The following is a 21,229-nucleotide window of genomic DNA, read 5'->3' as shown; positions in this document are numbered from 1 at the left end:
CTATTGAGGATCTTCTGTGTTTATCCTGTGCTTTTTATTTAGTTCCATTACTGTTTTAGGCTCTATCATCACCTCTGAGAGGGCATTCCAAACAACTAGGGATAAACAGCATTATAACAGCAGTTTTATAAATTATTTTAAATATCATTGTACTTCAGTGATACAAAAGAATACCTTAATTCATTGTTCTTACTTCATTATTTTTAATATAGGTCCTGATCTTATGTAGAAAAGTTTGGGGACTAGTGGACTCGGTTATAATTAATCTTGAGACTAGCCAAATCACTTAGACTGTAGTGCTGTACAGAAGATCTGTACAGATTTCATGTCCTTAGAACTAATATAGAGGTGGTAGACTCGGGCATATAGGAATGTGGCCTTTGATATAGCAGTAGCTCCTCTTAGCTGACAAATTGTGTCCTTAGAGCAGTGCTTCTCAGCCCAGTTCTTTGGATGTACCCAGCCAGTTGTTTTTCATGATATCCACAATGAATATGCATAGGAGAGATTTGCATAAGAGGAGGCATCTCTCATGCATATTATTGTGGGTTTTCTGAAAATCTAATTGAGTGTGCACCAAGGACTGGGTTGAGGAACACTGCCTTAGAGGAGGCCCCATCCTGTCCTTGAGCTGGTGAGGACCCCTAATACAGATCATATGTGGTGGTGTGGGTGTGTAGAGAAGATAAAGTGCAAAATTTATTATCTAGCACCTTGTTATTATATAAGATATATGTGGGGTGGGATTGGGAAATATGATATTTGCTAATTGATTTATTATTAATGGATGGGGTAGGTGGGAAGGGATTCTTTATACTTTAAAGATTATAGGTAAGATTGTCAAGTGATTTGTAAAAATTGATTGATTATTATACATTGTAAGATATGAAAATGAATAAAGATTTACAAAAAAAAAAAATTATCTAGCATTTATCCCTATTGTGTATTATTTGCTATTTTCTGTAACTGAGATTTATATAGCTGCATTGTAAAAGGTTTGCTTTTTCTTTGTAGGCAGTGGGATGAACTATTGGACCCTCGATTGAACACCAAGCAGAAGGAAGCTGTTCTGGCTATAACAACCCCGCTTTCAATACAGCTGCCTCCTGTTCTTATCATCGGTCCCTATGGGACAGGCAAAACATTCACTTTAGCTCAAGCAGTCAAGCACATACTCAAGCAACAGGATACCAGGTATAGATTGATTTAGAATTAGAATGTCACATTTTACTTTTAAAGGGAAGCCACAATTAAAAGCATAAAACATTCATGTAGCTTAGTGAAATCAATTGTTCTAATTGCCTTCATCAGCTTGCACACAGTGCCCTTTTAGTGTGCTATTGTGAGAAAGTCTGGTGGAAGCTCTTTGTGGCACAATTGAGACAGAGTAGCAATTCTATCCATGTCTTGGAAGTTTGGGCCATTTTACTTTTTTTTAATCAATAAAATACAATCCAGTCAAATGAGAATCTCATGTGTATGTGGTCTTGTTTTCATTTAGTGTCAACTCTGTTCGACAATTCTTACATTGTCAAAACATTAGTGAGAACATATCATTTGAGAGGAGATTTCAGTGCAGACTGGTTATTAAGTATTAGCTCATATGTTTGGTTATATGATCCCCAGTTTTTATTTTTCACAGATGCCAAATGTGTGCTTTCTACCCAAATGATTTGCAGTTGTTTGACAACACAATAATTAGATAGCTAACACGGTACATTCATACAAAGTACTTTATAGACAATTGTGTTTATATGCTTTATGTATGTACTGTATATACTCAAGTTGTTAAAACACTTAGGGCCTCTTCTGTCAAACTGCGCTAGCAGTTTGTAGCGCGGTGAGCCGCGCTGAATGGCTTGCGCTGCTCCCGACGCTCATAGAGTTCCATTGAGCGTCGGGAGCAACGCGGGCCATACAGATCGGCTCTCTGTGCTAAAAACTGCTAGCGCAGTTTGATAGAAAAGGCCCTAAGTACCTGTAACATAAAATGATTTCCATTTAAAAATAAATTGTGCATAAACCCATGATTTTCACTTTAACTGAAAAAAAAAAGAATCATGGTTAACACATTATATTCTGAATTTCTTGTATAAGTTCAATAGTTTAAGTTTTTGATCACCTCACTTGAGTCTTGTAGGTTTGTAATTTGATTCATTTAGATTAAACTGAATATTTTTCTTAATTTGAGCCTTTTTGCTTTTCCTAATTCTTGTATGTTTCACTAATTTCTTTCTTTGCTTTTTCTATCTCAGCAGGATTCTTATTTGCACTCACTCTAATAGCGCTGCTGATCTCTACATAAAGGATTATCTGCATCCCTACGTAGAAGCAGGCAATCCCCATGCAAGACCTCTCAGGTATTCTTCATGACTAACTGACCTAATGTAACATACCAGATATGGTTATGAAAATGTGTCTTTAGAGAGTTTTAGAGAGCCACAAAAAACTAAAATTGATCTTGGGACTTAACAATAGTTATTAAATCACTTTTGAAGATTAAGCTACCATGAACTCCCCAAATCTCAAGATGCAGAGTCATGAAGTATATTTTGAACATGAACATAGTTTGATTTATAAAATTATAAAGGTACACAGAAGGGTAACATAGGGCTTCAGTGACCCTCAGGGACCCCTGAAGAAGACTTTTTGTCGAAACGCGGACCGTGTTTGGTCCTGCGCTCTCAGCGGATTAGGTACTTTAGGTTTTTATGTGGATTATTTTATCTTTATGTGGATGACTTTATTGTAATTTTGGAACTTTGATATTTTCCGTAAAGTCCATTTCAGTAACATCGTCACTCAACAGCGTTTTTTTGGTTTCTTCTGGGGTTTTTTTCTCTATGGATACTTTGGGGTCAATTTTCCTTGGTTTTGGCTCGATTATTTTGTAAATGCACTGCATTTTGCTGCTGAGAGATTCTGAAGGACTAGAGGCAAACAAAACTTTCTGATCATTAAGGAATGAATTCACTAGAAGTTTTGGAAAGCTCTGCATCAAGTCTTCACAGGTTTAACCAGTTAGTGGGGTTATTGTTGTCTGACTCTTGTCCAAAACATTTTATCACAACAAAGCCAATGAAAGATAACATCATACCATAGTTTGTAAACTCTGTTAAGGGATTAATGCCAAGCCCTATTGTAGTAGATGAAGATCAAGGTAGAGAAGAATCCTCAGTAGAGAGAATTTAAAACCTTTTTCCGAACTCAAAAAGGTTGTGCTCACTGACACCCCCCCCTTTTTTTTTTTATCGAACCGTGCAAGAGGTTTCTACCGCCGACTGGTGCATTGAACGATCTGTGCTGCTTCGACATCATAGAGTTCCTATGAGCGTCAGAGCAGCGCAGAGCATTCAGCATGCTGGCCAGCGCTAAAAGCATCATGTATGGTTTTGTAAAAGGGAGGGGGGGGTGCTAAATTAGAGCTTTGATATGAAGTGCTAGTTGAGAATAAACATCAAGCCTGAACCAAAAGTTGAGAACTACAGTATGTCCAAGGAATGGTCAAACAGGTTAAGGATGTATGTGATGAACTTATTAAATCAATGGTATCTGTAGTTTGTAAATTTCTGAATTTGAAAAATTCTTTAATATGTCAGTGTTACAATTATTACCTTTCCCAAGTTAGACAATGTATATGATATAAATCTGTAAGTTATCTACATGAGGTTTTGAGAAAGTTCCAAAGGCTTCCCTTCCTCCTGTCTTATCTGCTTGTATAAAAGTAGCTCCTAAAGCTAGACCTTGGGACTTTAATGTAAAATCTTGACACCTACAACACAGAGTTTCAAATGACACATTTGGAAACATCCTAATTAAACCACCTTAAAATTTCATCATAAACTGGAAAAGACATTTTAAAAACTCAACTGTAATCAGATTCTAGTAACACAGTAACCAATATAGTAACTTTCCCAACAGATTCAGGCAACAACTGTGGAGAAAGATCCACTAATGAAGTATTTACTTTGCAGATAGTAAACTGTTCCATCATGAAATTCAACTATATTTTCATTAAATTGTGTTTTGTCTACGTGTTCCACAATTTTATTTTTTATAATTATTTCCACCATTTTGCCCGGCACTGAAGTCAGGCTTACTGGTCTGTAATTTTCTGGATCTCCCCTGGAGCCCTTTTAAAAACATTGGTGTAACATTGGCCACCTTCCAATCTTGAGGAACTACAGACGATTTTAGCGACAGGTTACAGATCACTAACAGCAGGTCAGCAATTTCATGTTTGAGTTCTTTTAGTACCCTGGGGTGTATACCATCCGATCCTGGTGATTTATCACTTTTTAACTTGTCAATTTGGCTTAGTACATCTTCCAGATTCACTGAGATTTCTTTCAGTTGCTCCGCATCATCACCCTTGAAAACCATTTCCGGTTTAGTTAAATCTCTTACATCTTCCATAAAGACTGAAGCAAAGAATTCATTCAGTCTGTTGGGCTTAACCCTCAGAAACTAAGGCAAGTCAAAGTATGTCAGTCATGAACTTTGGGATTTCCAGCTTGTATGGTTAATTCATCCTGCTTATTAATGAAGAAAGCAAAGTTGCCGACTCGTTATGAGTTCTCCATAGATAGAGATACATGAGAGTTGACACCTAAGTTCTGCATTAGACTGAGGGAACTTATAAGGTGGTGGCTGCACAGGAAGTTCCATGCACACTCAGAAAAATCTAATTTTTAATGAGCTTTGTGAAAGCTATTTATTTTAGATGACTTCACTGTACTTGTGTATCTGATTTATCCTGTTACCTTCAATGAACCTTCATTACAGATAAGCAGCCTCCTTTTTTAGCCACATAAGCTGATATTCTAACACAAAATGCACAGGTATCTTCAGTCCAAATATCAGCTGGATTTTTGGGTTCTAAAAAGTAGTTGCATAAAGTTCCTAATGAAAATGGGCCTGATTATGTCTTATTAATTTGTGATGCTGTGGTATTAGTTCTAACTATACTCAAAAGTGTATTTCCTTAGTGTGATCCACACATAAGAGCCTAGTAGAACAGGGATGTTGATGATCCACTTTTTAGATATGATTATTGCAGTTATCCGGGTCTCACCTCATCTGGATAGATAGAACTGACATTTCAGGCATCATTCTTTTACTTTCTTCGGGGTGTTCACACAATGATGGCTGAAATGTTGGTTTTACCTACCCAGATGCAACAATCATGAGGCCATACATGGAAGCCTAAGAGAACACCTTGTAGATATGTTTCTCTTGCTAGAATTGCTTCTCCCTGCTGCTTCCTTTCAAACATATTTTGGGAAATCTTGTTAAAAATCTTCAGGGTTGAGCTTGCCTTAGGAGTCATTTGCAGGTGAAGTGATATACAAATGAAAGCAGTACCATTTTTTTTTCTTTTCAGGGTATATTTCAGAAATCGATGGGTCAAAACTGTCCATCCAGTTGTGCATCAGTACTGTTTGATTTCAAGCACGCGTTCCACCTTTCAGATGCCGCAGAAGGAAGATATTATTAGACATAGAGTAGTAGTTGTTACTTTGAGCACCTCACAGTATCTTTGTCAACTGGATCTTGAACCTGGTAAGTTAATTTACTAAGAGATTATAATTTTCCTAGGTAACAAAATTTGCACTGGTGCAAAGATAAGTGGCAAATGTTTTATCTAGAAAGGGCAGCAATGTTTAAAATAATAATTTTTTAAAAATACCAAAATAACTGGATCATTGCTATTGATCAGTGACAAAACCTACTGACCAAACTTGGAGACCATGATTGTACACACTCAAGGATTATGGCTGCAAAGCCCCAGCTGGGGACTGTTGTAGCAGTTTGCCTTAAAGCATGGGGGGGGGTCATAAAATCATTTTCCAATAACCAAGGTTGGTTGGTTGGTTTGTTTGTTTTTACCTTGAAGGTGCATGGTTCTACTTCATTGCCCTAATCCTGACTGATTGACCTGGAAGGATAAAGTAGGAAGAAGAAACAACTGGGTCAAAAAAAAAAAAAAAAAGACAGAGAAAAACAAACAAAAAAGCCCATGATGCATAGTAATATACAGGTGTAGGTAGCTGACCAGAAGTAAAAGCATCTATTGCACTGCGACGGCTTTAGGATTGAGGTCTCGTATACTTAGAAGTCATATGTTCAAAGTTGCTGTGGGAAAAAAATCCTATTACTTCTAGAGGCACAGTTGCATTTTTGTGCAGGTTTCTTGGAGGTGCAACAGTTATCCTATGAAACCTCACTGGAAGCCTGTAGCCATTGTCTGCCAGATGCTACAGTTCATTGTGACTGATGTGACAGAAGGAAAGAGAGAGATTTATAAGTCCAAAGTTGGCCTCCATATGCATGAGATGTCTGGTGCTGAACAAGAATCTGATTCTGCTCAGTTATTTGCAGGAAAGAGAACTTGCTCCAAAGCCTGGGGGTCAAAAAAGAACCGTTGAAAAGAGCTAAGAAAAACCCTGTAAACTGCCATAAATGTATTGACAAACAAAACATTTGTCTTCCTTACTTCAGTTCCTAGTGAACCTCATAAAGGTAATTCAGTTAAATATATATAGTGTGTGTTCACGGATAAAAGCTCATGACCCACTTACTGTCTGACACTTGAAAGAAGAATGCTACTTTTAAGTTTTCATTTATTTACCAGTCAGCACAGGAATGTTATCTATAGTGCACCGCAGAGCATTTGTCAGTTTTTATCATGAGGTTTTAATTCATGAATACAATTGCAGTCCTCCTTAACTAGCCTCTAGCAAGGTCAGTTTTAAGTGTGCAGAGTGTTTTTTCTCTTATGTTTTTGTGTCTTATGTTCGAGATTGAAAGATGGATAACGAGTGCAGTAATATTTTGCTTTACTAAAGGTCAAAATTAGTAAATGGTAACTTCAAAGTTCATAAGTTCATAAGCGTTTGCCATACTGGGAAAGGCTGAAGGTTTATCAAGCATAGTATCCTGTTTGTATCAGTGGTCAATCTGGATCATAAGTACCTGGCAAGATTTTATGCTGCTTATCCCAGGAATAGGTAATGGCTTTATCCAAGTCCATCTTAATAATGCTTGAAATTGTGGGTGTAAATGTTTGTCATTGCTTAGATTTAAGCGTTTCATACATTTTTAAAATAAATATATAAGAAACCTGCCCAATCGTTTTCCACATTCTCTGACGATGCATTCCAGAGTTCAATTACATGTTGAGTGAAGAAATATTTTCTCAGATTTGTTTTAAATTTACTACTTAGTAATCTCATCGCAAGGAATTCATGTCTATCTGCTCAATAATTCCATTCTTTATAATAGTCTCTACCATTTGGTACAGAACTGAGATCAGACTCGCTGGTCTCTAATTTCCTGGATCAACTCTGGAGCCCTTTTAAAAAATTGATGTTACATTGGCCACACTCTAATCTTTATATACCAGGCTTGATTTTAAGTATAAATGACATATTACTAATAATAGCTCTGCAAGTTCATTTTTTAGTTCTCTCAGTACTCTGGGATGTATACTATCCAGTCCAGGTGATTGGCTGTTCTTTTTAGTTTTGTCAGATTGTCTCATTACTTCTTCCAGGTTTACAGAGATTTGTTTGTTCCTCTGTCTGACCATTTCTGGCATGGTATCTCCCCCACATCTTCCTCAGTGAAGACCAAAGCCTTTTTCTACCCTTTATCTTCTAGCAGTCCAACTGATTGTTTTACCAGCTTCTTGCTTCTAATCCGCAGCAAGGGTGATTGGCAGCCTACCTCATTATATGCTTGTTTCTCCTCTACTTGTTGAACTTCATTGGTTTCCAGTAGTATGGAGAATCCAATTTAAGATCTTAACGTTAGTATATAAGGCTTTACAATGCTCCTTACCAAAGGAAGTAAATTCTTTATTGGAACTATATGTTCCTTCCCGTTCTTTGAGATCTCAATCCAAGAACCTACTGGTTGTTCCTTCTATTCAACACATATCCAAGGCAATTAGCTGTTCTCGTGTATTTGGTGTGGCAGGTCCTCTATTATGGAATTCCCTTCTTTGAGTCAGTTCATTTTATCCCTAATTTGTTAGCTTTTCTCAAGAGTTTGAAATCTTATTTTTTTAGAAAGGCTTTTCTTGATCTGTGATGGATAATTGTTATTTTAATTCTTTATTGTTTATACTTCATTGACTGTTGTTTTTATAATATTTGTATGCATGTGTTTCTAGAATTTGATTTATTTATGTTATTTCTGAAACCTGCATAGAATTTGGATATGCGGGATATAAATGTTTTAAATAAATAAATAAAATATATTTACCTAGAAAAGCTTTTATTATGTTTTTGCCTCTAAGTCGAGCTTTTTTCCCCAAAGCATCTCTTTGCTTTCCTCATCAGTGCTTTGCATTGACTTGCCATTCCTTATCTTGTTTCTTATCTTCAGTTGGATGATTCTTCCATTTTCAGGATGTTCTTTTAGCTCTAATAAACTCCTTTCTCTCACTTTTTTAACTATGCCAGCTGTTGTTTTGACCATTCTTATGCTTTTTTTAAATATGTGAAAAATATATATTGTCTGGGTTTTCAGGATGATATTTTTGAACATCTATGCCTGATGCTTTCATGGCAGTTTGGCATTTAGCTAAGGCAGAGAAAAGTTCTTTACCATGCATTAAGGGGGATATTCTATAAGAGGCACTTAACCTAATTAGTAAATTGGCTCATAATTGGAAAAAAATAAAAATTAATTAGGATAGGTGCTTATCCTCTTAGGTGTGATTCTACAAAAGATAGTTGCCTATCACATGGAGTCTGTTAGTGCCTAACGCCAAAGTAGGTGTGTTGTCGGGTGGAGAAAGACTTAGGTGCGATTCTGTAATGGACTTGGGCACCTATTGTATAATATAGGCTTTTAAAACTCTGGTCTAAGCTTTGTTAGTTGCCACTAAGCATGATTCTGTAATTGACACCTAAGTGAGATTGACATTTTTAATTAACATTCAGTAATTAGCTCCATGTTAACTGTAAGGCTCATTCCCTCTTGTGTGTTAGACAGTTAGAAGTAAATATGGAAATTTAGCATTTGCTACGGGGCAGAAATGATGAAGTTACGACTGTCTTATTTTGGTCACACCGTCAGAAGAGAGAGACATTGGAGAAGGACATCATGTTTGGGAATATCGAAGGAACCAAGTGAAGAGGGCGACCTGCAACCATATTGCTGGACACATTGAAAATAACCTTGGGGATGAAGCTGGAGGACCTTTCCGGACTAGCAGAAAACCGATTTCTTTTTAGATCCTTAATTCATCAAGTCGCTAGGACTCGAGCGCGAGTTGATGCCACATTAAAAATTTGTGCATGATAACTATTGCATTAACAGGTAACATGGCCTAGTATATTGCCCCTTCATGATAACTGAGTGAAGAATATGCCCTGGGGAGGTTCACTGCAATTATAAAAATGACTGTTTCTTCCAGCAATACTTTTCTTACAGTGTATCTTTTCTGGGGCTGACACACAAAACTTTTGAGTTCTTGCACCACATGGTAAAACAAATATCAAAACATTATAGATCATAGAAATGTTTTAAATAAATAATTATGTCAAATGGTAGAGTGCAAGGTTTTCCTGTGACCTAGGTAAAATTAATCTTAAGTTAGCTCACATAACTTGTAGTTTTTGTGTTGTCATGGTCCATGTAATTTTTGTTTTAGAAAAAATAAATCTGTCCTGAAAACTATATTACTGTGAGAGAGATGGACTACTTTTCTAAACTTTAGATTCATAAGAAAATATCTGATTGGCTCAGAGAAACCGACAAAAGTCCAAACAGAGCTGTTTAACCCTTGTGTGAACATTCATACAGCATGTGATAATAGTGTCACCTAGTTTTAACTATACTTTTCTTGACTATCTCCAAGTAATAAAATACCAGTCTCAAAGGATGTGTTTTCCTGCAAAGGCAATGTTGTGCAGTATATTTCCACTATAGGTCCATATTTGACAAATGTGAATGCACTGTTTGTTACATTTAATTATTACATGTATTTTTTATTTTAGGTTTCTTTACACACATTCTGTTAGATGAAGCTGCACAGGCCATGGAATGTGAAACCATCATGCCCCTAGCGTTGGCTAATAAAAACACCAGAATTGTTTTGGCTGGAGATCACATGCAAGTAAGATCCTGAGAAATTTTTTGTGTATTTATTTATTCATTCATTCATTTATTCAATTTTCTATACCGTTCTCCCAAGGGAGCTCAGAACGGTTTACATGAGTATTGAACCTAGGTATGGGATATTTGCATTTTACTGTAGCTGTATGAAATGGGCACTGTAGAATGTACTATTTGAGCAAAAGGTGTGTTATTTTTTGCCCGAATCATGATTTTGGAAAAGTTGCTACTGTGTGTTTGTGAAGTTTTTAGCTATAAATTGGAAAATAGCATGCACAGCCTAGAAGAGACCTTATTAAGTTCTAAAGACACCAGTTGGGTGTATCCTACTGTTTAAACATTTGAAAGGGCATTCGCTGCATGTATGGTTAATTATTTTTGTTTCGGTGTGTGTATTACAGCTCAGTCCTTTCGTCTACAGCGAATTTGCCAGGGAGAGAAACCTTCATGTCTCATTACTTGATCGACTGTATGAACACTACCCTGCAGAGTTTCCATGCAGGATCCTACTGTGTGAGAACTATCGCTCCCATGAAGCTATCATCAAGTAGGTGTGAACTTTTCCACTGTATCACACTTATCTGCCTAGCAGTAATAAGCCTAAATGCGAAACGTTTTTATTATTCAAGTAGAAAATGTGATTTAAAGTTGACAGTGTGCTGAAAACTAAGGTAGGTAGTGAGATTTGGTTCTTTTTTTTTTTTTAAATAAATTGGTTTGAAACTTACCATCTGTTGGATGAATTAGTGAAAATAGTATTTCCTTTCTGCAAAAAAATGTTTATATTACCATTTTATACACTAATTGTTCTTTATTTGGGAGAGAAAAGAGATGTGTCAGAATTATTAATATTTTAAGGATCAGCATTGCTTGAGATACCTGGTAAACAGTTTATTTTTTCTGGGGCTTGTACAGGTGTCCTACTGTTGGACATATCATTGTTCCTGCATGTGCAGTTTGTTATAGTTCTACCACTGCCTCTAGCTAATCACCAGGGACCAGGCTGCCTGAATCAATATGTCGTGCTCCATCCCTAGCAATATTCAAATCTAAGCTAAAAGCCCTTTTTTTTTTAAACTGCTTTCAACTCTTAACTCCCACTCACTGCTACCAGATACCTTTACCCACTGTATCATTTCCTCTACCATAATCTCCCCAACCCTAAATGTCCTGTCTAAATTAGATTGTAAGCTCTTCTGAACAGGGATTGTCTGTTATGTTAAAATGTACAGTGCAGCGTGCGCCTACTAGTAGTAGTAGACCTAAGCTTTATCTTTCTTGTCTCACTTTTCCCTAGGCTTTCTCACATCTTTTACTCTCATCTACCCCATTACCCACTTATCTTCTCCTTCTCCCTTGTTTGTCTCCTCCTTCCTTCATCTCCATATTGTCTCTCAGACCTATCAATTTCTTTCTGTTTTAGTTCTTGCCTCTCGTTCTCTTATTATTGGCATCTACCCTACTACAGTCTTAGTCCATCCCATTCTTTTGCCTCTTCCTCTCCTTTTCCAGCATCTACCTTCTTATTATCTTATTTCTTCCTCAAATTATTTCCCTGCCTCTTTGTTTCTTTTACTGACATCTGCCCCTGCCTATTCTAGTCTCTTCCCAGCAGCCCCTTCTTCTCCCTTCTCTCCCTTCCAGCATCTACCCTTTGCCTCTCTTCACCCTGCCTTCCCCAGCATCAGTCCCATGCTTTCTTCTCCCCACCACCATCTGTCACCGTTCCCTGCTTCCTTTCTGGCATTTGCCCAGTTGCCCCAGCAATTCCCTCTACTTCTTGTTCCTTTCTCCCAGCATCTGCTACATGTGTAGATTTTTTTCTTACCAGCATTTGCTCCTATGGCTTCTTCCCCTTGCCTCTTTCTTCCCACTGCCTGCATATTCTCTCTCCTAATTCTTATATCTCCCTACATATAAAAATAAACTGTACTGCAGCTCTGTGACTGGACCTCTTGAATGAGTTCACCCCATGCCATAGTCACCACTGCTGTTGGCTGGTACTGCTTTGTCCTAAAACTATGCAGTAGCTTAAAGCATGCAATTACAGTTTGTGTGTTGATCTCTTGCTTTGTGAGATCAGTCCACAGAAAGTGTTGTCCATGAGGTTTGGTTTGTACAAGTTCAAAGTGGCAGCAGTAGGACAAAGTCTGACAGGTGCCTGTGCTCTTGTGCACTTTTGAGGGAACCGAGTTGGTTTGTATACTGGCAAAAAGTAAATCTGGGAAATGTAACATTAAAGTTTAGGAGGGGGGGTTAATTCATTATTTTATAGTCTAGTATTTTGTGCAATCACTAGAGAATGACACGAGGAAAAAATTTGTCCCCGTCACCACCCCATCCCCATCCCCACCATCCCTGTCACCACCCTGTCCCCGCCCCATCCCCATCACCACTGTCCCTACCCCGTCCCCACGACAACTGTCCCCATAGCATCCATATAAGCCTCAGTACTGCAATATTTAGCTTATTCCTTCCTTATAAATCAAAGTTCTGGCTGCTGAACTAGAGAAAGAGATGTTCAGCTGGCAGGGCTTTGTTTATAAATTTTTATCAACACAACTAATATACTACTTTATCCTAAAGCAAAAAAAAATAAAATAAATATAATTTTTTTTCCTATGTTGTCTGGTTTCTGCTTTCCTCATCTTCTCATTCAATTCCTTCCATCCACTGACTGTCTTCTCTCTGCGTTTTCCATTTGCTCTGTTACTGTGCCTCTCCCTTCACCCTCTCCCCAATTGGTCTGGCACCCATCTTCTTTCCTCCACTCCCCCCATAGTCTGGCATCTCTGTCTTCTTCCTTTCCAGTGTCTTCTCCCCACTCTCTGTTCCCCATTTCCCTTCAGCGTCTTCTCCCCGCTCTCTCTTCCCCATTTCCCTTTAGTATCTTCTCCCCACTCTGTCTTCCACATTTCCCTTCAGTGTCTGTTCCTCTCCACCCCCCTTCAGCGTCGGTTCCATTCCTTTCCCCCACCACCCTTCCCTCTCGCCACCCCCTTCAAGGTCTGTACCTTTCTACCGCCTTTCAGCACCCCTCGTGTGGTCCGACCATCTCCCTCCCTCTTATCTTCATGGTGCGTTACAAAGTAATTTGTGCAAGCTGCCGTAGCCTGCAAGCTCGGTCCCCGTCCTAACCCCACAAACCATTACGCTTCTGTGTTTATTTTTCCCCATTTCTAATATCTCCCCTCTGTATCTGGCATTGCCCCCCCTGTGTCCATATACCATCCCCATGTAAGTCCCCTTTATGTCTCTGTCCCTATGCCCCCATGCACATAATTTCCCCTCTGTTTCTGTTTCCTTCCTGTGTCCAGATTTCCCCTCTCTTCCTCTTCCACACCAATGTGTCTCTTCTCTCCAACCCCATCTAGCTTCTTTCCCTCTTTCTCCCTCCCCCCCTGCTTCCAGCATCTGGCTCACATTTCTTTCCTGCCTATGGGTTTAATATTTCTCTCCCTCTTCATCCCCTTGGCCCAGCATCTCTTTCCCTTTCACTCCCTCCTTCCTAGTGTGAGGGAACATGCACGATCACGGATCGCGCGGTCCAGCAGCCCCCCTCCTGCCCGATCGCCGCATCCTGCCATCTCCTTCCCTCCACCTCACCTTAGGTTCCGACTTTAATTCTTCTTCTCCCAATGGCATGCTTTCAATAAGCTGTGCGTGCACGGCTACTTGAATTGTTGAATCTTCTCCTCTGACACAACCGGAAACAGGAAGTTACATCAGAGGAGAAAATTCAACAACTCAAGCAGCTGCGCATGCGTCTTATTGAAAGCGTGCGACTGGGAGAAGAAGAATTAAAGTCAGGACCTAAGGTGAGGTGGAGGGAGGGAAATGGCAGAATGCGGCGATCGGGTGAGGATGCTGGACTGCACGATTCGTGATTGCTTCACTGCGGAGACAAGACCGCTCCACGGGGCAGTGAATGGCCTTGACCCCGTCCCCGCAGCGACCACTATTTTTTCTTTCCCCGTTCTGGCGGGTTACCCACGGCTACCCACGGGTAAGAACCACCGTGTCATTCTCTAGTAGTCACCTTTTATAATTTTGCTGAGCATAGAATCATAATATCCTAGGACAGAGTTTCTCAACTTCTTCAAGCCAAGTACTCCCTATGCTTAGCAAATACCAACCGAGTACCCCCGCCCAAGCTCTGCCCCTGACTTCACTCTATAATAATAGTACTAATTGTAATGCAATTTCTTCCATACATTTCTCATATACACACAATATAATCTTAATACATAATGGTAACCTCAAAATTAAAAAACACAAAGCACACTACGCAGAGAAAATGTTAATTATCATTTATATTCGGATTTTTTTCAAAGAGGTCAACACAGATGACTTTAAAATATGCAATGTCACCTCGGTAACAAGTATAGAAAAATAAACAAATATAGTGCAAAATATAGATAGCAGATATAAATTCTCAGAATTGACACATTTTTATCTCTAAATTGAAAATAAAATCATTTTTTTTACCTTTGTTATCTGGTGATTTCATGAGTCTCTGGTTGCACGTCTTTCTGACTGCATCCAATATTTCTTTCTACATGCTTTCTCTCCTCCAGACCTCATTCCATTCCCAAACCAACATCTCTCTCTGTCCCTCCATGAGTCCAACTTTTCTTTCTCTACTCCACCCCATTGACAACAAGTCTCTCTCTCTCTCTCACTCTCTCTCTCTCCATCTGTCTTGAGAGATCCAGGCATCTCTCCCACCCCCTCTACTGCCACATTCAACATTTCTCCCTCTCTCATCCCCCAGATCATGTGCAGCATTTTTCACCACTGCCCATTTCTCCTTCTATCACACCTCTCCAACACCATGCCACATCTCTCCCTCCATCACTATGTCCAACATTCCTCCCCCTTGCATCCCCTTCAGACTGTCCCTCTGGTCCCTCTCCATAACCATATCCAACATTTCTTCCCCTCATCCTTCTATTCCCCATGTATCTCTACCTCGCTCCTCTCTCTCTTCATGCCCAATTTTCCTTTCTTCCTTTCCCCATGTGCACCATCTCTCATTCACACTTATTCCCAACAATTCTCCCTTTCTGTTCTTTCCCCCCTCCTTTGTTCCAAGTTAGTGCCCCCTTCCTCTCTCCATTTTGTGTCCCATGTTCATGCCCCCTTTCTTTTTGTCGACTTCGTGTCCCCTCCCCTCACTACCTTCCAGCCTTTCTCCCAAAATTAAGTTGCACCACCGGGGATCCTTGCCTGCCCCCTCCCCTGAAGCCGACCTGTCCACAGAAGCTGCTGGGGATCTCTATCTGCCCCCCCCCCCCCTTTCCCCGAAGCTGCCGACCCATCCACAGAAGCTGCTGGGGATCCCTGCCAGCCTGCCCGCCTGTCACACCACCCCCGAAGCTGTCCATGTTACTTTGTCAGAGCCGGACTCGCAGCAACTTTGTGCAGGGATGGCGTGTGCAGCCATTTACATGCTGCACATGGCTTTCCCACAATCCTTCCCTCTGACATCAATTCTGACGGAGAGAAGGTTGTGGGTCAGCTACACAGCGTGTGAGTTGCTGCCTAAGTCCCTGCATGGAGTTGCTGCTGGTAGAGGATGGAGCGAGTCTGGTTCCAACCAAGTAACAGGGATGGCTTCGGGGGTGGGGGGTGGGTGTTTAGACAGACTGGGAGGGATCACCGGCAGCAGCTTCAGCAGCGGGTGGGCAGGGAAGGATCCCTGGCAGCAGTGGCTAGGCCGCATACCCCAACAAGTGGCCTGCGTACCCCCAAGGGTACCACGTGTTGAGAAACACTGTTCTAGGACAAGCAGGCAGCATATTCTCACATGTGGGTGACGTCATCCACGGAGCCCCAGTATGGCAGTGAAAAGTGTAGTATCTCTTTAAGCTTTTGCAAGCTTTAAGACTGCCTGCACCGCGCATGTGCGAGTGCCTTCCCACCTGACCCCAGCTTGCAAGGTCATCAGTTTTTCATTTTCCACGGAGTGAAGACGACGTATCTCTTATTTCACCGTCAAGTTGCCTTCCTGTTTATATTGTTTATAAACTTTTTAAAGTATTTCAAGTTTCTTCTTTCTGTTCTTTACTTTTCTTTTGAAAAACAAGTAAAGAAGCTGGCGTCAGGTGGGAAGGCACTTGTGCATGCGCGGTGCGGGCAGTCTTAAAACTTGCAAGAATTTAAAGTGATATCACACTTTTCACTGTCCATACTGGGGCTCCATGGATGACATCATCCACAGTGAGAATATCTGCCTGCTGTCACTGGATAACACCTGTTAGGGGAAGTAACTGTGCTTTACTTAAGAACAATAGAGTTTCAATATATTATTTTGGCACACTTGTCTTTTTGGAAAGCATAATGGAGGTTATTAGGTGCCCCGAGGGCACGGGGTAAGAGCCCAACTTTCCATTATTTAATAGTATTGCAACCCAGAATCAGTACATTTGATGTTTAGGTATCTACACTTATAGCAGCTGCTTTACGAGCAGGTGCGTAAATGGGAGCTATCTGTGTAACTTGCAGTATAGTGTAAGTTGGGCGCTTAAGTTAGAGCCCTGTCTGATGTCCCCCAGCACCCAAGCTCCTTCCCTATGTATGCTCCCTTGCAAATACCCACAGAACAGCGCTTAGGGTGATTGGCATTCATGTGTGTGAGTATTCTGCTCATTAACATGTGTAGCATGTGCATAAACCTAAGTGCCTAGTTTATATAATTAGAGTGAAGGAGCAGCCTGATGGTTAGTGCAGTCGGCTGAGAACCTGGAGAACTAAGTTTGATTCCCTCTATGGCTCATTGTTGCCCTGGGTAACCAGAGAGTTTGATTCCCTCCATTGCCAGGTGTAAAAACTTAGATTGTGAGCCCACAAGGGACAGAGAAAGTAGCTGCATCTATGAAATCTAGACCACAGTTCTTCAACCGCCGGTCCGCGGACTGGTGTCGGTCCGCAGGAAATTTTTGCCGGTCTGTGCAGGGCCGGCAAGATTGACTTACTTCAACTTCCTGTCGGTCTGCGCAGGGCCGGCAAGATCAACATGTGAAGCGTGCGCTGGGCCGGAGAGATCTTGGGGAGCCTCTGACAGTGGCTTTCTCCCCTCTCTGCAGCTCTCCTTTACTTCCCAGCGCAGCGATTAACGAAGGCAGCCTCGGGGCTTTTGCTGAGTCGCGGCTGCCTCTGATGATGCAACTTCCTCTTTCCTCAGAGGCGGCGCAACCCAAGAAAGGACCCGAGGCTGCCTTCGTTAATCGCTGCGCTGGGAAATAAGAAGAGCTGCTGGGAGGGGAGAAAACCACTATCAGTCTGGGAAGCTGCTGGACAGGGAAAAAAGGGGACAGCTGCTACTGGAGAGGGAGAAGGAGAGATGCTGCTGGGAGGGGAGGGAAGAGAATTACTGCTGGACAGGAGGAGGAGGGAAGGGAGAATGAAAAAAGGAAGGAAACAGCTGGCAGAGAGATTAGAGGAGGGGAAGGGGAGACACAGGCATGAGAAAGTAGAGAGATTGATGATAGGAAGGGGTCAGCAGAAAAATAAGCAGAGAGGGACAACGATGATAGATCTGGTGTAGGAGAGAGAAAAATGAAGAGAGCAGTGAAGCTGGAATGAATCATGTAAAAAGGAGAGAGGGGGCACAAGCTGGATGGAAAGGGGAGAGGGGCATAGAAAGAAGACAGATACCATATGGAAGGGGGAGAGGACAGACAGTGGATGGAAGGGGCAGATGCTGGATTGAAGAGACAGAAAGGGCAGACGCTGGAAGGAAGAGAGTGAAAAGAAGATTGAAAGCAGAAACCAAAGACGACAAAAGGTAGAAAAAAATAATTTTATTTCTATTTTGTGATTAGAATATATCAGATTTGAAATATATATCCTGCTAGAGCTGGTGTTAGACATAACTGGGGACTGCAAAGCCCAGGCAGTGCTTCTTTAGCTTCCAGCTGGCTTAGGGCGCTCTCTGACCAGGGGGCAGTTGCCCTAGTTGCACTCCCTTAAAACTATTCCTGTCATGTGTGACTGCAGTATTCTGTTAGCATGATATTTCTGTGTAGCATTCTGTAATAATTTGGCTTGTTCAGTTTTCTTGATAATAGAGGGGATATATGTGAAGGGGAGGGGAGACAGGGGTTTTGTTGATCCTGCTCTGAATTATTTGTATTTATAAAATGACAATTGTACCGAATATTGTTTCTTTTTATACTTTAATAAAATGCATTCAATATAAAATCATAACTGAGGCTTGTGTGGATGGGATCAGATGATTTGTGGGGACCGACTCGCGGAGATGGGGCGGAAACGGAGTTTTTACATTTTAGTCCTAGTAGTTTGCCGGTCCACAAAATAATTCTTTTTTTTCTGCCGGTCCACGGGTGTAAAAAGGTTGAAGAACACTGATCTAGACCACTTTGGCCATACCACAGAAAGGCAGTATCTCATATCCATGACAACCTCCTCCCTTCATATAATTGTTCTTAATATATTCATGTAACACAGTCCAGTTTGTAAAACAAGACAAAATGTCAACAAAACTAACAGAATACTTTGATTATCTGAAGTTTTGTTACAGAACAGTGGCCTGTTTGTTAGCAGTGGTACCATTCATCAGGATATTTATCTTAGCTACTTGGCACTGGTAGATTTTTCATGAACATTGAGCATTCAATCACATTAAAAAAAAAAATCTTGTGTTCACTTCAAACTTAAAACAGGGTTTGGTTTAGTGAAAGGTTGGGAAATCTGCACCCATTGTAAGTGGCAGAAATCCTTGCTGAATAGGAGTGTAATTGTGCTTCAGATGAATAATACTTCTAGTAGATAAAGCTCTTTAAAAGTCTGTCCACAGCACCCAGCAGGAATGTTCTGTTTCATTGCAGCCTATCACTACTGGTAGTCCGTTTTTAAGTCTTTACCACAGGTAGCTGCAATCTGCCTCCCCCTCCTTATTTGGCAGTTCTAGCATAATAAGTCTGAACACACTTATCAGTCTGGAAACACAATCTCTCATTATTAAAGGATATTGTTCAAGTCCTATTTCTATTCTTACTTCCCAGTTCAAATTTAACAAGGTGAAGTAATTACTTCTAGTTGGTTTAAAGAACACTTTGTGTTTGAACTATGGCCCAGATTCACTAAAGATAGTGACTCAATCGCTGTTGGCCGATTCTCTGGCTGATTTTAAAACAGCGATTGATTCACTATCAAGTTTGCATGCAAATGATTTGCACGGAGGTGCAAATCATTTGCATGCAAACTCCTCAACTCAATCACTCAGTGAGCTATTGAGTCGGTGCAGAGCCCTGATAGTAGTGACAGGAGAAGCAGGGCTTCTGCCGGGGTTTGTTTTCTTCTTCTTTTTTTTAATGGCACAGATATTTTGCGTGTATTACACATGCAAAATATCTGGCCAGTTGAAAAAAAATGCTTCTCCCCCTTCCCCCCCCCCCGAATCCACAGTTACCAACAGGTCTACAGCAGTCAGGTTGTAGGATAGTAAAACCGATTCAAAATAGCCAAGCAAATGTTAGTGAATCAATCACTTGGCTATTTTGCATGGGGTTTCACTCATTTGCATGGGTCGGATAGGATCGTAAAATGTGCTATCAAACGCGGTGGACCCTTTAGTGAATCAGGTGGGTAGCAGCAATCATCACTAAACCTGTGAAAACAGGTTTAGCGACGATCACTGACTTTAGTGAATCGGGGCCTATGTCTCTGGAATGTTTCTCTCAACCATGGCCTCTTTTCCTTTTAGCTTAGAACCTTCAGAGACTCCATCACCACTGAAGCTTCTTTTAATTATGAGATCAGTTTCATTAACCAGCTCTCTAGAGCAGTGTTTCTCAACTCAGTCCTGGAGTACCCCCTTGCCAGTCAGGTTTTCAGGATATCCATAATAAATATGCATGAAAGGAATTTGCATATAATGGAGGCAGTGTATGCAAATCAAGTTTATGCATATTAATTGTGGATATCCTGAAAACCTGACTGGCAAGGGGGTACTCCAGGATCGAGTTGAGGCAAGGGGATACTGCAGGACCGAGTTGAGAAACACTGCTCTAGAGCTCTGCCCAATCTTTGAGACACATGCATTCTTCCCAGAAAAAAAAATCTAGGTCTTTCTATGCTCCATTATTTGAAAAAAAAAACCTGTATTATCCAAAAAGAGATTGGTTTTGTACATTCCTTTATATTATTTTATCCCAAAAAGTTCATTAAGCCTAGCCCCAGCCATTCCTAATAAAAGGTGTTTGTTTTATAGCTGTACACAATAGTTAAACAAGGTACAAGACCCAGGCTAGGTTTCACTTCAGTTAATTAATACTGAGCTTTAACTTCCTGAAGAGTAGAGAAAATGACTGTAACTTCATTTCAGGATTTGTTTTTATTCTGCACTTATTTAAATTCATAATACGGCAAGTGATTTCACTACTTGTTCTCAGAGTCTTTATATATCTGTGAGTAAGGTAAATGAGTAGGTGGAGCCTTTTTATAATTAACAGCATGATGCCTGGAAGCCAATTTTATCATTGGGTGCCTTTGTGAAATGTCCAACAAGGCATTATTCTCTCAGGGTTTCCACAGCTGGTATTGTGCTTGTTGCAGGTTTCCGGGTCTTTGTTAGGTAGAAACCGACATTTCAGCCACTGTGCTGTTGCTTTCTTCAGGGTATGCTCTGAAGTCTGCAGCATGACTTTGTAAATAGAAGGTTCACTGACCTGATTGGGAACAGGGCAGGCCACCAATTTGAATTTTGGCGGGAAAGTCCATAGAATGGAAAAAGTCTCTGGTAGGTTTAAAAATGTTCTCCCCGTGGAGCTGGGTTAGATGTTCTCTCAGGGTTTCCGCAGCTGGCATTGTGCTTGTTGCAGGTTTCTAGGTCTCGCTGCATCTTTGTCAAGTAGAAACCCTGTGGCTTTCTTCAGGGTATGCTCTGAAGTCTGCAGTGTGATTTTGTAAATAGTGGGTTCACTGATCTGATTGGGAACAGGGCAGTGCACCGATTTGAATTTTTGTGGGAAAGTTAGTAGGTCAGAAATTTGAGTCACACTGCTGACTTCAGCATGGTGGCTGAAACGTCGGTTTCTACCTGACAAAGATGCAGCGTAACCCAGAAACTTGCAAC

General features: G+C 40.6%; 1 protein-coding gene across 5 annotated transcripts in view; it reads left to right on the top strand.

Moving 5' to 3' along the window:
• The window catches only part of HELZ (helicase with zinc finger), a 294,520-nt gene that overhangs the window by 159,871 nt on the left and 113,420 nt on the right, over positions 1-21,229 (top strand). For 4 of the 5 annotated variants that reach the window (XM_033960981.1, XM_033960983.1, XM_033960978.1 and 1 more), the window contains 5 exons: positions 1,015-1,194; positions 2,256-2,360; positions 5,384-5,562; positions 10,011-10,129; positions 10,530-10,675. In XM_033960981.1, the coding sequence (XP_033816872.1) occupies positions 1,015-1,194; positions 2,256-2,360; positions 5,384-5,562; positions 10,011-10,129; positions 10,530-10,675 (729 nt within the window). The remainder of the gene's footprint in view (positions 1-1,014; positions 1,195-2,255; positions 2,361-5,383; positions 5,563-10,010; positions 10,130-10,529; positions 10,676-21,229) is intronic. The other variant, XM_033960980.1, reaches the window with a different exon arrangement.

The sequence above is a fragment of the Geotrypetes seraphini genome, chromosome 10 (assembly GCF_902459505.1).
Source record: "Geotrypetes seraphini chromosome 10, aGeoSer1.1, whole genome shotgun sequence".
NCBI classification, from domain to species: domain Eukaryota; kingdom Metazoa; phylum Chordata; class Amphibia; order Gymnophiona; family Dermophiidae; genus Geotrypetes; species Geotrypetes seraphini.
Note: the sequence above shows the minus strand (reverse complement) of the source record. Positions and strands in the feature narration are given on the sequence as shown.